Source organism: Magnolia sinica, chromosome 9 (genome assembly GCF_029962835.1).
Source record: "Magnolia sinica isolate HGM2019 chromosome 9, MsV1, whole genome shotgun sequence".
Classification (NCBI taxonomy): domain Eukaryota; kingdom Viridiplantae; phylum Streptophyta; class Magnoliopsida; order Magnoliales; family Magnoliaceae; genus Magnolia; species Magnolia sinica.
The window spans coordinates 7,268,965-7,286,997 of NC_080581.1; the positions used below are offsets into that span (position 1 = coordinate 7,268,965).

The 18,033-nt window shown below is 42.8% G+C and overlaps 2 protein-coding genes across 2 annotated transcripts; both read right to left on the minus strand.

The window, feature by feature from the left end:
- Positions 1-2,309: 2,309 nt before the first annotated feature.
- Positions 2,310-3,329, minus strand: LOC131256382 (F-box/FBD/LRR-repeat protein At1g13570-like). Its single transcript, XM_058257309.1, has one exon. It carries the CDS (start codon positions 3,327-3,329, stop codon positions 2,310-2,312), a length of 1,020 nt encoding a protein of 339 aa, XP_058113292.1.
- Positions 3,330-12,379: 9,050 nt separating this feature from the next.
- Positions 12,380-16,167, minus strand: LOC131256384 ((R)-mandelonitrile lyase-like). The gene is made up of 5 exons (XM_058257311.1): positions 16,029-16,167; positions 15,289-15,945; positions 14,985-14,993; positions 13,515-14,349; positions 12,380-12,443 (listed from the first exon to the last, which is right to left on the minus strand). The coding sequence occupies exons 1-5, from the start codon at positions 16,105-16,107 to the stop codon at positions 12,380-12,382; spliced, it is 1,644 nt and encodes a 547-aa protein (XP_058113294.1). The 5' UTR covers positions 16,108-16,167.
- Between the last annotated feature and the right edge of the window lie 1,866 nt (positions 16,168-18,033).

Sequence of the window (18,033 nt, forward strand, 5' to 3'; positions counted from 1 at the left end):
CCATTTTTGAGATCATGTTAGGACATGGGGTAAAAAATGAGCTGGATCCAATACTCAAGTGTGTCAAAAACGTGAGGATTGAATGTTCATGGTTTAAATATTCGTGGGGCCATGAAAGTTTTGAATCAAGATAATATTTTTGTTTTTAGTTCATCTCAGTAGAAATGATGTTATGAACTAAGTTAGATGGCATGTAAACATTATTGTCAACCCCACGGAGCCCTGCCCGTTCGGGCGGGGGTAGGACCTAATCCGCATCCAAACTCGCTACTGACAGGTTGAGCAGCAAGACTCGCTACCGAATTGATGTCACCTAATTATGTGGGCCTCACTATGATGCATGTGTTGTATCCACACCGTCCATCCATTTGTAGAGATCATTTTATGGCATGAGCCAAAGAATGAATCAGATCTAAAGCTTGAGTGGACCCCACCACAGAAAACAGTGGAGAGTGACGCTCACCATTATAAACTTTTTAAGGGCCAAAAAAGTTATCGATCAAGCTGATATTACCGGGACCGTTTAGATATAACTCATACCTCGACCCATGAAACTTGGTGACGTCAACACACCAGCCACATCGTTGGTGCGGGTGGAACACTAGCCAATCCGCTTCCTTAGCACACGGACGAAGATTATCTGGGAAAGCCTTTCGCGGGAAGTTTCTGCGCTCGAAACTTAGATGTAGCCTACCGTGATGTTTTTCAGAAATCCACCCCGTCCATCCATCTTATCTTTTTAACACTTAAGACCAAAATTGAGTATAATCCAAGACTCAAGTGGGCCGCACTAAGGGAAAATGTGTGTAGGGAAATACCTGCCGTTGAAATGTTCCTGGCATCGAAAGTGATGTTTATATGCCATCTATACCATTTATAACGTCATTCATATTGGGATGAAATGAAAAAACAAATATTATTCGGATTCAAAGCTTCTGTGGCAACATGAATATTTCAACAGTTGACGTTCAAAACTCACTTTTTTGGCCCACCTGAGTATTGGATACGGTTCATTTTTTATCTTATGTTTTAAAATGAGATTAAAAAACGGGTGAATGGAGTAGATTTCTCAAAAACATCACCTCTGACCCCACCTAAGTTCCCAGCGCGCAGGAACTTCTTGCTAAAGGCTTTCGCAGGAAATCCCCATCCCTCCTTCGCACACACCACCTTCCCCAACTCGGATTGCGTCCTACACCTGCCAGAATGGTAATCCGTCCGGGTAGGGCTCTGTGGGGCCCACCATGATGTAAGCATTTTATCCACGCTGTTCGTCATTTTATTTAGATCATTTTAAGGTACCATACAAAAAATGAGGCAGGTCCAAGTCATAAGCAGACCACAAAGTGAGGATTGAACGTCCGCCTTTAAAAACTTCTTGGGAGCAGGAGAAGTTTCAGATCAAGCTGATATTTGTGTTTTCACTTCATCCATGTCTACATGACCATATGAATAGGTTGGATGGTACAAAAAGCATCACGGTGGCCCTTAGAAAGGTTTCAACGGTGTGTCATTATCACTTCAGCTTCCTTTCATGTGGTCCACAGGAGCTCTTGACATGCTCAACATTTATGTGAGTTGGAATAAGAGTCATTGGATCACACCAACAGAGAAGATTAAGAGCTCTTGACATGCTCAACATTTATGCGAGTTGGAATAAGAGTCATTGGATCACACTAACAGACAAGATTAAGCCTGCTAAAGGCTTTCGCAGGAAATCCACGCAATCCATCCATTCTAAATTATTATTTTAGGGCATGACCTAAAAATGAGGTAGATCCAAATCTCAAATGGACCACACAAGGAAACATTGGTGATTTAATGCCCACCATTAAAAACTTCTTGAGGGCTACAAGTTTTGGATGAATTTGATATTTTTGTTTTCTCATCATCCAAGTATGTATGTCCTAATGTACAATGGGTGTTCAATCACCATTGATTTCCTGTGGTGTGGTCCATTTGAGATTTAGATCTACCTCATTCTTGGGCTCATGCTCCAAAATGATATGAAAAAAAATAGATGAACGGCGTTGATAAAACATATAGATCATAATCTGCCCACAAAGCATTGTAAATTAGCTACATAACTGGGAACATGGTGCCGTTGCTGTGAGCACGAGGAGAGTGAATTTTTGTTTTGTAGACTCTCTCATTCTCATGGCTACTAAATCCCAGCGTGAGTGTAATCTAACAGCTTATATATAAGCTTGCATTGAAGCTCCGTACGGCCTTGTGCGCAGGAGACCGGGACTATATATATATATATATATATGTGTGTGTGTGTGAAATATACTCGAATGGTGAATGTATTAATCTATTATATGTACCTCCATAGATCCGGGCAGCAATGCAAGAATATTCACGTTTGATGGGATGCACAATTCAAATATATTCATCACTTCTTGAAAGGAGTATGACCGAATCCGATTTGATATCTCTAGCATTTCTTCAGTCCAAGTCCTGGACGTGTTGACATAAAACGACTGTAGATTAGGAGCTCGGACACAAAAGCGCTTCACCCCCACCTCGGCCTCCAGAACCAGAACCATGGCAGTGAGATTTGGACCATTGATGTCTATGGTCATCTTAGTGTCCAGCCATGTAAATAAATACTTGAGATTTTGCACATGAATGATGAGATCTTCTGTACCATAGCAATTGAATAAATACAACTTCTCCAAGTGAACACATCTCGAGATGGCATGGTGGATTGGATGGCCTAAAAAATTTATCTGCACAAGCGTCAAAACCTTTAGATATCTACAACCATCAAATGAGAATTTGGGCTCTAACAGGCAGTTGCTCAGTACCAAGAATCTCATGGAATCGCAGTTGAGAATGACAGAAGGCACCTTGTCTCGTCCATCGTTACTAAAAAACACAAACCTCTCGATCCCACCACGTGTCAGAATCTCAGCCCACCGTTCATAGCTGAATACCAACCTTTCCATCACATCACGGGCTAATCGCTCATAGTTGGGGGTTACATACCTCGGCGGATAACAATTAATCTGGCAGTCTCTGATCGATCCTTGACAGCTTCTGAGGATTTTGTCGATAATGTCGATCCATTTATTGATATTTTCAATCCAGTCAGAGTCATACGCCGAAATTGAGCCAGAAAAGGTGGGCCGGCGGTTCATGGCATGGACATCGATGCTGAGGGAAGTGATGGAACCCCACCATGTACGTGACCATCTTCGGGATAAGATGCTTGTTCTCACTGCTTCTTTGGGAGGTAGATGGGAGATTATGGAGGAGAGAACGTCGTCGGGCAAAGAGCTGAGAATATCTCTTTCTTTCATCATCTCTCTCTTTGTGGTATCCATCTCTCTAGTTCCAATTCTATTGAATATAAATAGTTGGTTGTTCTATTTCTTTTTAAACTTTCTACCTTGTTGCGTAAAACACACAAGGTCTGTGGCCCCACCATTTTGTACGGGATGCAACTTTTGTGTAGGAAGTGGATTACGTGCTTAGTAATTCATTACCCTTAGCGTACTGAGTAAATTTTATGGGGCCCACCATCATTCATGCATTCTATCTACTCCGTCCATCCATTTTACTAAATAATTCTATCACTCTATGCCTAAAATTAATCATATCCAAAGCTCAAGTGGACCACACCACTGGAAACAATGTGAATTGAATGTCTACCATTGAACATTCTTAGGGGCCACAGAAGTTTTAGATCAATATGATATTTGTGTTTTCACTTCATTCGGGTCTTTTGATCTTGTTAACAGGTTGGATGACAAATAAACATCACTGGAAGCCTTAGAAAAGTTTCAACGGTGGAAATCAATACTTTTGGTAGTGGTTGTGCTTCAATTTTGGGTTCAACCCCTAAAATGATCTTGAAAAACGGATGGACGGCATGGATACACCACGTGCTTTCACGGTGGGCCCGACATAGTTTACTCAGTACAGTAAGAGAGCAATCCGATTTCTTTTGTGTGGGGCTACCATGTGTATATCTTTCATCAAAGCCGTTTATCGCTTGTAACTTCTCCGGGTATGGTCTAAATAAATTGTTCTCACTTGATGGATGGAGTGGATTTTTCATATTAAACGTCATTGACCACATAGCTAACACTGCGTAAGACAGGAGTAGTAGAAGACTCCAGTCAGTTTTGGGATCCGGATACGCAACCCTATTAGTCGGTGCTGTAAAGTGGGCCCACTATAATGTATGTGTCTTATCCACGCCCATATATTCATTTTTCCAAATCATCTAATTTAGGGTTTGGGCTAAAAAAGAGGCAGATTCATATCTCAGGTGGACCACACTACAGGAAACAGTGGTGATTGAACGTCCACCATCAAAAACTTTACATGGTATATTACTGTTTATTTGTTATCCAGGTCAAACAAACCTGACTAAAGGGAAAACACAGATATGAGCTTCATCCAAAACTTTTGTAACAGCCCCTCTGATTTTTTTAATGGTAGGTATTCTATAACCACTTTTTCCTACGGTGGGGTCCACTTGTGATTTGATCTACATAAATCCTTGGATCAAGCCATAAAATGAGCCAGTAAAATGTTACGTGTATGTCCCACAGAACTTTCCAAACGCCTACCGGTACCGAGGTTGATGCTGTATGTTACCCTACCCATTCGAATCAAAGTTTTGGTCGGACGCGGATTTCCTGGGAAGCCCCTCCGCATAAAGTTCATGCGCAAGGATTATGGGTATGGCCCACTGTAATGTTTGTGAAAAATCTAACCTGTCCATCTATTTTTTGAGCTCATTTTAGTACATGTAACAAAAAATGAGGAGGATCCAAAACTAAGTAGGCCATGGGAGATTAAACAGTGGGGAAATGAATTCCTACCGTTGAAACCTCCTTTGTCTCCGCTTCATGCTTATATGCCATCCAAACTGTTTATAAGATCGTTTTCACATAGACGAAGTGAAAACACTAAAAAATTAGATTGATACAAAACTTTTGTAATCATAGACATGTTACAACGGTGGTTACTAAATCCCTATTGTTTCCTCGTGTGGCCCATTTGAGTTTTGGATCCACCTAGTTTTTAGCATATACTAAAATGATCTCGTGAAATGGATGAAAGGGCGTGTTTCTCAACAACATCAAAGGGAGCCCTACCCAGAATCCTTCTTCTTTTTTTTTTTCACACGCGCACACACTTTCACGCCGCAGTGGAATTTCACCACCTCCTGAGGGAAACGGATTGGCTACTCCCCCTGACACCAGCCCCGGGGCTGGTGGTCGGTGCTCTGTGGGCCTCATCATGATGTATGTGTTTCATCCATTCTGTCCATCCATTTTTAAAGATAATTCTTGTGCTTAATCCCAAAAATGAAAAGGTATATAAATCTTAGGTGGACCACACCACATGAAAACAATAGTGATTGGATATCCACCATTAAAATCCTCCTAAGGCCCACTGTACTGTTTATTTGACATCCAATCTGTTGATTAGCTCATACAGGCCCAGATGAAGGGAAAAACAAAAATCAGCTTGATCCAAAACTTTTATGGTCCCCAAAATGTTTTTAATGGTCGACGCTCATTCAACACTGTTTCCTGTAATGTGGTCCAACTGATATTGGGATATGTCTCATTTTCGGTCTTATATCTTAAAATGATCTGTAAAAATAAATGGACGACATGGATGAAACACATATATCATGGTGAGCCCCACAGTGCACCAACCACCAGCCATTGGCCGGTGTCAGGGGAGTAGCCAATCCGTTTCCCCTCCTGAGAGTCTACTGCCTAGCAAGAGTAACAATAACTTATGAAAAATGGCTTTTGCGGGAAATCCGAGTCCGTTGCGGGTGTTTGACGTCACCCAGTTGGAAGCGGATTGCGTACCGAGTAACCGATCAACTCGGTACGCTAAGCGCCTATGAGTAAACTCATTGGGCCCACTGTCATTCATGCATTGTATCCACTCCGTTCATCTCTTTTACCACATAATTTTAGGGCTTAATTCTAAAAATAGATCATATCCAAACCTCACTTGAACCACACCACCTGAAACAGTGTGAATTAAACATCTACCGTTAAAAAATTTTCGGGGGCAACCAAAGTTTTAGATCAAGCTGATATTTGTGTTTTCCCTTCATCCATGCTCTGTCTAATCTTATGAACAGGTTGGATGACAAGTAAACATCACTAGGGCCTTAAAAAGTTTTCAAAGGTGGAAATTAATGCTTCCACTTTTTCTTGTGGTGTGGTCCACTTGAGCTTTGCATATACATTGATTTTGAGTTGAACCCCTAAAATGATATGGGAAAACGAATGGACGGCTTGGATAAATCACATGCATACATGGTGGGCCCAACAGAGTTTACTCCTTATCTTATTGACTTGCGCACAATTTGATTTCTGTGTTGGATCATGATTTATGTGATATATCCCAACCGTCCGCTCATTTGGTGTGATATTAATAAGACTTGGAAAAATAAGAAACATCCAAAGATCAAGTGAACCGCACTACAAAAAACAGTGGGGGATTGAATGTCTATAGTTGAAACTATTTTCGGGTCACATAAGTTTTGGATTGATATGATTTTTTTTATTTTTTATTTTTTTTTCTCTTCATCTTTGTCTCTATGGCCTTACGAACAAGTTGGACGGGCCTTAGGAATGTTTTAATGGTGATAGTCATTGTGTGATCCACTTAATCTTTAAAATAGACTTCTTCTTTTTTTAAATGAAAAAAGGTGTGAATATGATAAATACATCAGTGTGAGGCTCCTATAACTTTAATCTAATTTGAACGGACTTTGATCTAATTTGAACCGTTGATATAACTTGGAGCTTGTCTTGGCATGACATGTGGACGGATGGTTGAGATATAACTCATATCTAAAGATGGGACTCACAGAACTTGATGACATTAACACACCAGCCAGATGCGTAGAGAACTTGGAAGCGTTTACCAACTTGGAAGCCGTCTCACGGAACTCAGATGCGCAGAGAACTTGGAAGCGTTTACCCACTTGTTGCCCAACAACAAAAGAGAGAAGACGGGAAACCGATTGGTTACTTCCTAGTGATCGGTGCTATGTGGGCCCTACCATGATGTATGTGTTTCATCCACGCTGTTCATCCATTTTACAAATTATTTTAGGGCTTAATCCAAAAAATGAGAGGGATGTAAATCTCAGGTGGACCACACCACAGGAAAACAATAGTGATCGGATATCTACCATTAAAATCCTCCTAAGGCCCACTGTACTGTTTATTTGACATCCAATCTGTTGATTATGTCATACAGGCCTAGATGAAGAAAAAAAAAACAAAGATCAGCTTTATCAAAAACTTTCATGAGCTCGACAAGTTTTTAATGGTCTACATTCATTAAACACTGTTTCCTGTAATGTGGTCCACTTGACATTAGTATATACCTCATTTTTATCTCATATCCTAAAATTATCTAGAAAAATAGATAGATGACATGGATGAAACACACATCACGGTGAGTCACATAGATCACCGATGACCAGCCATTGGCTGGTGGCAGACTGGCAGGTAGCCGATCTGTTTCCGAGTCTACCTGAGACGGGGATTTCCTGCTAAAGCATTTCGCAGGAAGTTCCTGCGCTGGGAACCCAGGTGATCCCACTGTGATGATTGTGAGAAATCCTCCCCGTCCATCCATTTTGTGAGTTCATTTTACGACATGAGGTCAAAAATGAACCGTACCCAATTCCCAAGTGGGCTGAAAATGTGAGAATTGAATGTCGACAGTTGAAATATTCGTGGGGCTACAGAAGTTTTGAATCATGCTAATATTTGTGTTTTCAGTTCATCTCAGTATAAATGATGTTATTAACAGCATAGATGGCATGTAAACATTACTGTTGAACCCAGGGAAGTTCCAACTGTAGGAATTTCCCTGACCATCTTTTCCTTTAGTACGGCCCACTTGAGTCGTGGATCCTGCTCAATTTTATTCTCATAGACTAAAATGAGCTCACAAAATGGATGAAAATGGTGGATTCCATATACGAACATCACAGTGGGCCCCACCTAGGTTACCAGCGGAATAACTTCCTGCGAAAGCCTTTCATAGAAATCCGCGTCCGATGCATGCCTTTTATTCATGACAACTATCTTGCCAGCTCCTTTTTGGTATAGTATGAGCTGAAAACTGGGCATATCTAAATTCAAGATAGGCTACACCATAAAAATTCTGTGGTGGTTGAATATCTACCTTTATAAACTTATAAAGGCCCACTGTAATGTTTACTTGCCATCTAACCTTATTTCACACATAAATGTATGAAAGGAAAACATGCACATGCATGGAAGAAAACATAAATATCAACTTGATCTAAAAATTTTGTAGCTCAAAAAGTTTTCTTTTTTTTTTTTTTAATGTTGATGAAAAAATATGGCTTCCCTAACCAAGCAACTCGATAGCTACCTTCGAGGCTTGTGAATCTGCACAAGGAAAGGATAAAAAAGACCCTGGCTAGAACAGGGGACCCTCCGATGTCAAAGTCAGGCTAGGAATCTAGGTCTAAATAGTGTAACTGGGGGTTTAGAGTGCCTAATATTGTGTACCTGTTCCAACGGATTCATCTATATTTATACCTGTGGATCAAAGAGAACGTGGCCGTCAATCTCAGCACGATCTCTTCCATCAAGCGGGAGCTGCGCAACACCCAGATCCATAACCCAACTGGCAGACTGAGTGGAGATACCTCGTTTCAACACTTGAGGTCTTGGTATCGATCCCTAGTGGGGGTGGCTAACATGGAGTGTGTGTACTGACATGGGTGTGTACTAACAAGCTAACCCAAAAAAAAAAAGCGGGAGCTGCGCATGCACTAATGTCAGTCATTATCCTTAGATCGTACACTAGACAACTCTCCAACATGCCTTATTGGGACTGACCCCTTAGCGCGATCCTCGACCACGTATGAATCCGAGTCGATCTCAGCCCACAGCCCCCCGAGCTCATAATTGAGTTATTCTTGGTCGAATCTTGGATGACTTATGTCGATAGCGAGTACTAGATCTTCAACTCTTGTTTTCTCCTCTAGTTTCTACATGCTATTTTTTTTTTTCAAGTTGTCATATTCAATCTGCCATTATCATTATAAAAATGTGAAGAAGGATAGTGGAAGGAGAGTCTCGGTAGTAATGGGTTGACCAAAAATAGATATGTTTTATATATATATATATATAAGGGGTGATTGATTTGGTAGGATAGTCCAATGGATGGTCCAGATCATTGGTTTGATCCCCACCATAATAGGATGAAGATGTGGTGGTTCCCACGAATAACTTATGGTGAGAAGAAAACGGAAGTAATAGAGAAATTCGGGCGAGACTCATGAGATATTTATTGTGAACGTTTTATCTATTATTATTTTTTTTAACAATTAAAATCAACGGCCTACTATGATGTTTATTTTTTTAAAAAAAATAATCCAGCCCATCCCCTTCATTTATCATATTAAGATAGGGCGTGAGTCTAAAAATGAGGAAGGTCTAAGACTTAAGTGAGCCACACGCTAGGAGAAATTGGGCAGGGTGACCGTTTATTTCTTTATTCTTATCTTCTTCTTCTTCTTCTTTTTCTTTTTTTTTTTAATTTTTAATTTTATTTTTTACTTTTATTTTTTTAATAAAAATAATAAGAGAAACCATTTTGAGCTGAAGGAAAATAAGGGATATGGACTCCCAAATCTATTCTCTTGGTTTGATAAGTGCGCACATGCATATGCTATACATGGACACACGCACTCATGTGGTGATTAACTGGTTAACTGGTGTACATGTGTGTAACAAATTTATGTAAGGTGTGATGCACACAAGCATACATGAACGAATGAGGTGAAAGAGTAGTTTAGAATAAAGACTTGGTTTGGATAGATGATTGAGACATATGAATAATTTAGATGGGTGGATGAATAAGTGGATTGGATTGAAGGGTGGTTAGAGAAATAAGTTAAGTTGAATTGCCTTTAATGATAAATGGTTTGGATAGTTAATTGGATCAAAGGATGGATGGCTAGATGAATGAAATGGGTGTATGAACAACACTCACCTATACTTCTTTATTTCATTTTTTTAAAATTATTTTTACACCAACTTACTTTACAAAGTCCGGATGCCTCATGCCTTTTTTTTCTTTTTCATCTTTCAATGTTTAATCTGATGTATTTTATATTCGAACCGTTAGATTATGGCAGAACTTGACTATGGCCCACTACTTAACAAGATTTACATAATGAGTCTAATATCGACCTGTGATCCTTGATGGTGGACCAAAAATAGAATTTCAATGGCTCCCTCTCTCCAGATCTCACGTGTCATGCACGAGGGTTCCATTTGGATACTAACTAGTGGATTTAGATTATACTTTATAAACTATGAAATGGACAATTTACTTTGATAGTTGGGTGACTCAATTGAAGGATACAAGTGGGTTATACAATTAGATGATGAGATACAATAAAGATAATTACATGTTTAAGAGTGTAATCACGTTACTAGGTTAACGTACGATGAAGATAATTACATGTAGGGTTTTTTTTTTTTTTTTTTTTTTTTTGTATATGCCAAATGGTTCATTCAATGAAAAGTTTAAATTGATGACTAGAGAAATATACCACGACCGTACACATAGATAGACAAGTAAAAGGCTAGGTGAGTTTAGTGCATGTTCAACAGTTATAAGATTGGATGAATATATGAATAGACGATTGGTTCTATAGGCATAAGCGATGAGACTGCAAGTATATATATACATACACACATGCATATAAAAATCACATAATTAACAATCACATGAGTCAATGTTCACCTAATTAGATAAAAAATGCATATCAATAGACACAAGTTTTATAAAATGATGGATGCATGTATGCATGGATGCATGAATGTATGCATGGACCTATGCATGTGTGCTTCAATGAACGCAAGTGTACATGCATGCACGTGTTATGCACCGAAATCCTGAGTCATTACACTTGTTGTCTCCCCTTTCCTTGAATTGGGCTTTGTAATGGGCTTGGGACAAAATGAGTTTATAAACTTAGCTTGACAATGTGAGTTGACTGTGTAGGCCATGTGGGAGGTGAGTTAACTCAATGGGTTAACTCAAGGGTTAACTTTTATGGGTTGGGTTTTCTTAAAGTTTAGGTTTGGGACCATTTTCAGGGTTTTTTGGGTTATTGTGATTAGGTTAACTTGGTTTTAGAGTTGGTTTTAAAGGTTGGATGTGAATTAAGGTTTGGATTGATGTTTGGCTTAGGATTAAGGCTGTGGATTAGGGTTTTTAGTTTGGATCAAGTTTTTAGAGTACTTTGGATTAGAGTTAAGGGTATGGATGAGAATTTCTGCTCAATCAAGCTTATTGGGTAAGGTGCGGTGTCTACGATATATATAATATAGCTATAAATCCCCGTTCTTCTCTTTTCTTTTTTTTTCATCTTACTGATCATATGACTAGCCACTCAAATCCCTTTTTCTTTTTTTGCTCTAGCTGGCCCGACCGACCTTCCCTCCCTCCCAAATATCAATCTCTCTCTCTCTCTCTCTCTCTCTCTCTCTCTCTCTCCAACCGTCCTTCCCTGTCCGAGCACTCAATTGCCCCTTGTCTGGTCGTTCGTCCTTGTCCGAGCACTCGAATCGGCAACCATCTCTCTCTCTACTCTCTTTATTTAGGTGCCTGGTTGAAAGCTCTGACTCGAAGTCAGCTTGAAAGCTTGAACTCGAACGGCTAAAAGAACCGAGCCTAGTTGGCCAGTCAGGCTGGAGGGATCTATCACCTCTCGGTCTCAGGGGTTTTATTCTCCATTGGTACTGGGCCATTGCTATTTTTTCAACTATTTTCTTAATTGTCTATATGTAGCATGATTGAAGGGTTAGATCTTTCAATATGGGAAACTTTCGGGGCATTCGGGATCTTTGCCCATCAGATCGACTGTTTGGATCAGTTAACTGGTAAGGTCCATTCCAACCATTTGGCCATCTTTGTAGAGGTCTTATTGGTTGAAAATCAAATTCATCCACGCACATGGCAATAAGATATATGTTGGCATGGATGATGATTCAACATATGCAACGAAATAGAATTTAGGATGCGTTTGGTTGCAGCAAATATCATGATATTTCATGATTAATCTGTCTAATTTGGTGCATAATTTCATGAAATTTGGTTCAACCAAACACAGCCGCAATCAAAAGAGTAATATTAATAATAAAAGGAAATAGAGAATCAAAACTAAACTATAACGAAAAAGAAGAAACACGATACAGAATTCGCCCACAACGGTTGGTTGGTTTTTTGTTGTGGTTGTACGTACGTATTTAGTTCCATGACAAGGCTCATCAACAACAACGACGAAAACAGAAACAATAAAAAAGAATCCCTTCTGAGTTCACGGCCTTCGTTGATTCCCGGATTCTGTCCTTCTTTCTTCCAATATCCTCTGCCCAGCATATCTTCATAAAAACCCAGACAGAAAACACGCACGGTGGCGGAAGTTTGTCCTTAGCAGACATGTATACGGTCACGTTCCACGCGACGGCATGGCACATGCATGCGAGATCCAGGCCATTCATCAGGTGGGCCAGTGGGTGAATGCACCACCAAGGTAAGATTTAGGCTTCCCAACTCATTGGGTGGACCAGGCATGTATGTCAACCGTCGGCCATGGGCTATTGTTTCTCTAACCGTCCATTTCTAGATAGTGATGGTTCATCCTCCTTATATGTGGACACGTATACGGCTATCCAGACCATCCAAATGGTGGGGCACATGGTGTGTGGAGCATATCGCGAAAACCATACTGATCAAGAGATGATGACCGTCCATTTGGCTGGTATGGAACTTCTGGTTGGAAGTATAGTAACGAGTGCTCCGAACTCTATCAGCTAGGGCTCATTCGGATTCCTGATTTATGCTCCATTCATACATTCACAATCAGGTTAGCCGTTTGGACGGTCTGGATTGCCATTAAAAAATGTGTACATATGAAAAGCCAAAGGCATTTTGAGTTCGTTTTGCCTCAGTTGCGATTCAGGATCCAGCGTGTCTCCGTCCACTGGGCCCACGTGTCCTGTGTCCCAATGATCATAACCGTCCATGTTAGCCGGGACACACGTGCTGGATCCTGACTTGGGATAGGTGAAAAACGAAACTCACAAGTTTGATACTCTGGCAGAGTGTGATGGATGATACGCAAGCACTTAGAATTTGCATGGGACGTATGCAACTAATTAAAATCAAACTGTTCAAATTACGGCTCACTGTTTAGAAAATTGCCGTTATTTGATCATCTTACTATCGGATTGGAGTACATCTATTGGACGGTGAAAAATATCCAACGGTTCTAATTCAACGAACAAGTGTCGACGAGTCTACCAATCTTATAGACAGTAGATTACATAATTTAGTCGGACTCATTTGGGTTTATGTATGCCACGTATGCAATCCCATTGCCTGTGTATCAAGGACCACAATCTGCCAGAGTAGAATATCAAATAAATCCTTCTGGTGGGGCGCGAGCTTACCTTCCCATCATCATGACCGTCGCCTGCGGATTGGTGCCAGGAGACGCGTAGAAGGTGGACCCATCCACGACACGGAGCGATCCGATTCCGATGACCCGATAATCGCCGTCCACGACCTTACCCGCCACACACCCCCCGTGGTAGTGCCAGATCGTCGTGACCGTCCGCCTGCAGAACTCCGCCATCGCTCCGTCGTCCGATTCGTTGGCCGGCATCGCGGGCCCCACGTACCTAAACTCCCTCCCCATGCCGATCCCCCACTTGAACCCATCCATGGCCGGGGACCGCAGTGCGTCCCCGATCTTCCGCACCCCGCTCACGCACCGGTCCAGGTCGACCGGGCTCGCGAAGTAGTTGAACCGGACCGTCGGGTTGTCGCGGACGTCGGTCGAGGCGAGACGGAGCGAGCCGGTGGAGACGGGGCCAGAGACCTTCTCCAGGAGGGTGGCGACGGTGAGGAGGAATGGGGCGGCGATTGGTCCGAAGAAAGGAGGGTAGAAAGGGATGATGTTGGAGGCGGCCTCGAGGAAGAAGCCGGAGCTGGTGATGCCCACAACCTGTATGAGGGAATGATCGAGAGGGATTGGGGAGAAGAAGGAGACGCCGTTGCGAGGGTTGTCGTAGAGGTACTGACCGACGGCTGGGAGGTGTTGGTTCACGGGTATGCCCCACGTGGCGAGGTAGGTGCGGGGCCCGATGCCGCTCAGTAGCAGTAGCTGGGGACTGCCCAGCGCTCCGGCGCTGAGGATCACCTCGCCCTTGTCCCGCAGCATGGCGTTGTGGTACCGCCCGTTGTGGTCCCTGTAAACCACCCCGCTCGCCAACGGCCGTTCATCTGGTGGGGCCCACCGGAATCGTCGCCCACGGAAAAAAAAAAAAAGATCAGAGGTTAGTTCCGTGCCTGCCGTTGCACCGTATCTCATAGTACGCACTCACGCATCAACTGTACGGATGGCCCAGCACGGGGCACCGTGACAACCCTTGACTCGGGCGAATCGCGGATAGAGACACGGCCGAGTCAGTACGAGTCGCCGAGACAACGTATCATGATATGCATGTGCCTCGACCAGGCCATGATCCATCCATCCATTACCATTAGTGTGAGACCGTCCAACTGATGACGGGCATTCGACTGCTCGATTCTAGCCAGCAACGTTCGCAACATGTGCCAAAGCGTGGCAGATCCTAGCCTCTCATCTGTTTACCTTTCGTAAATGTGTCTTTCTTGAGGTGGGCCGGATGGGGGTTTGAAAACATTGACAGATTAAAAGAAACTGATCGGTCCACGTTCAAGAAAGACGCACAGCCCACATTAGACGAGGCGTGATTTTTGGGCCATCAAACATATACGGCGATGCACACCTGGTGAAAGGGATTGATGGATGGTAACCCATCTTCGAGCGAGTGCCCCATTTTTTTAAAGGACCGTCTGTTTGTTGAACACTAATTGAACGGTCAGGACCAACCCACAAGAGACGCCTTTGGCATGAACAATCTAACATGTTTGCATGAGATCAACGCTTTGGATCGTTGCTGGTGAGACATTCCCATCTGATCTTTGATACACGTGACAATCTTGCACACGTGTGCAAGATCCATGATACTCATGATACACGTGACGATCTTGCACACGTGTGCAGGATACTCACGAGAAAATGGTTACCCGGATCCTTCACACGTTTTGAATTCAAGAAAATCGAGAAATGGAGAAATCAAGAAAACCAACCAAACACGCCTGGATGAGGAAAAAATACAAAAAGGAAGAAAACCATACTTGGAGAGTGATCGAAGAGAACCCTCTCTACACTGGCATGAAGGGCGACCCTGATATTCGACATTGTGGCGTAACCAAGAAGATCGGCAGCGCTGTGCCGCCGCCCGCTCGGGTCGAATGTAGTGGCCCCGATCTTCGTCCCCACCACGTGTTCGACGGTGAAACCATTGTAGGGTGTGAAGTTGGCCTCGAGGAGCCCGTCACGGACGGCAGACTGCCAGATCCCAACGTTGGGTTGGAATGCTACGGCCCGCTCGACCCACTCGTAGGAGGCATTGACGAGAGACATGTCCCAGATGATGGGGCCAGATCCGGCAAGGAAGAAGGTGGAGTCGGCGCGGCTGTAGAAGCCGGCGTTGATGGAGCTGCTGCCGCCAAGGATGCGGCCTCGGGCGTTGGGGACGCCGTCTTCGGAGATGAAGGACTGGGCGGGGGAGGAGTAGAGGTCGGTCTGCAGGAGGGTGGGGAGGAAACCTTCTCGGGTGAGGACGGTGGGGAAGGAGGTGCTGCTGCCGCCGCGTTCGAGGAGCAAGACGCGGTGGTCTTCGGAGAGGGTGGCGGCGAGCGGGCAGCCAGCGGTGCCGCCGCCGACAACGATGTAGTCGTATTCCTCCTCGGGAGGAAATTCGGTGGCATTGAAGATGTAGTTGGTGGACTCTGCAAAGAATCAACGAAAGATGTGAGAAAGAAAGAACCGAAGGAAGAAAGAAAGAAAGATGAGAGAGAGAGAGAGAGTATACCTAGATGAGGGGATTGGGAAGAGATAGGGAGGAAGAGGAGGGTTAGGAGGAGGAGAGATTGGACAGTGGTGATTGTCATTTGCGTGAGAGAGAGAGAGAGAGAGAGAGAGAGAGAGAGAGAGAGGGAGGGATGGGTGAAAAGCTGTTGTTGTTAAGGAGAGGAGAGAAGCGGGCGAAACAGGCTTGGGCTTTGGTTTTGCTGGTTTGAATATATCAAGAAATGCTGGTTTGAATATATCAAGAAATGACGCCAATGCCCTTTATGCAGTGTTGAGAGAGAGAGAGAGAACAACCTTGTCTAATGAAACTGAAAGTTTGCTAATTCCACACGTTTGCACGCTTGCAGGTATGAAATACGTGTGAGAGACCTGAGCTTTCTATATGTTTGGAAATAAATGCTTAGATGGGCGACAACAGTACGTATCCAAGGAGTGGATCAGCTTGGACGCGGTTTGGCTGGTGACCCCACACCAGCCGGCTAGCTTGTGTCAAAGCCCCATGAGCCTCACCATTATGTATATGTTTTATCTACGCCGTCCATCTAATTTTCCAGCTCATTGTAGGATGTTAACTTAAAATTGAGGGAGATCCAAAGACCAAGTGAACCACACCGCAGGGAACAGTAGCGATAACTACGTCAACCTTTCAATTGACGGTATGCAAAAAGACTCGCAGGAAAAGAAATGCAGCAAGGGCGTAAGATTTGTGCAAGTGGACACCATGGTCTGATGATCTAGGCTGTCCATAAATGGGCCTCATTTCGATAGTCCGTGGAATTGCACAATCTACGAGAAATTTTACCAGAGACGTCCATCAGGCGAGGACATTTAGGATTTCAAGGGCATTTTTGTGGTATAGTTGGGAAAATAAGTTAGATATACCAAAAAATGAAAAATAATTCAATAAGCTGAATCACGTAAAAATATATGCTTTCCTTAGAGTGTGATGCACTCCTTATCAATTGCTGATGAGTTACCGGCGAATTGATTCTAGGATAAGGACCCGTTTGACCGGGTGGATTGGAAGGGATTGGATGGTATTGGAAGTTAAATCCCGGGATTGGCTAGGCCTGCCAAACAAATTGGGTGATCTAATCTCAGGATATAGCAATCCCATGGATCGTAAGGCAATCCACTGATAACACCGTCATTACCTTTAAATCCCATCCAATCCACCCTAATCCGCTCAAATTTGCCCGGGACGTGTTTGGTTCGAGGGATTGGAAGGGATGGAAAGGTTTAATCCCAAGATTGGCCAGGTGTGCCAAACAGACTCGATATAGCAATTCCGGGATATAGCAATCCCATGCATCTTAAGACAATTCACTGACAACACCATCATTGCCTTGAAATCCATGCCATCCACCCTAATACCATTCAATCCCTTCCAATCCACCTGGCCAAACGGGCCTTAAGACAAGTCTGTCTAGATCTAGCTTGTAGTAATCACGATGAGTTCACTTAGAAACAATTCAATGCAGTAGATCTTCTGGCAGAATCATATAGCGGATGCATTTACAATATTCCATGAAGGAAATGTTATACTGAGAATCTAATTGAAGGGAAAATATTTATGTTCGAGTTAATGAAATTTGGACCGAAATGGTCTAGTTTATATAGGCACAAGGGAGTGGATCATTGGTTGATGGTCATCAATAGTTCAGAACATTTGAAAAATATTTTTGACCGTTGATCGTTAATTTCAACCGTTTCTAGTCGTCGGATCGGAAGATCTGACCGTTGGATTATCACAGCCCGTCCGTTTTCAGATATTTGTAGTTTTCAAGGCAACTAACCATTTTAAAAAATGACTAACCGTTTCGGATTAATAATCTGACAGTTCTCAGTCACCTATAAAGTCATGTCTTATTTCAGATCCATCGCACCTAGGCTTAACTTAACTAGCGCCACTGCCCACGCCCGAGCGTACGTGCAGGTGTTACTACGTTCTTATTAATTTATATAAGTTAAAAAAGCTACTTTATTTGCAAGTATCCAAACGAGCC

Bases quoted from the DNA above. Each gene is read 5' to 3' on its own strand.
- LOC131256384 (XM_058257311.1), bottom strand. From the start codon at position 16,107: ATGACAATCACCACTGTCCAATCTCTCCTCCTCCTAACCCTCCTCTTC. The intron at 15,946-16,028 runs GTATACTCTCTC...GATTCTTTGCAG, and splicing joins TTCCCAATCCCCTCATCTAG to AGTCCACCAACTACATCTTC. The intron at 12,444-13,514 runs GTAAGCTCGCGC...GTTTTTATGAAG, and splicing joins ACGGTCATGATGATGGGAAG to ATATGCTGGGCAGAGGATAT.
- LOC131256382 (XM_058257309.1), bottom strand. From the start codon at position 3,329: ATGGATACCACAAAGAGAGAGATGATGAAAGAAAGAGATATTCTCAGC.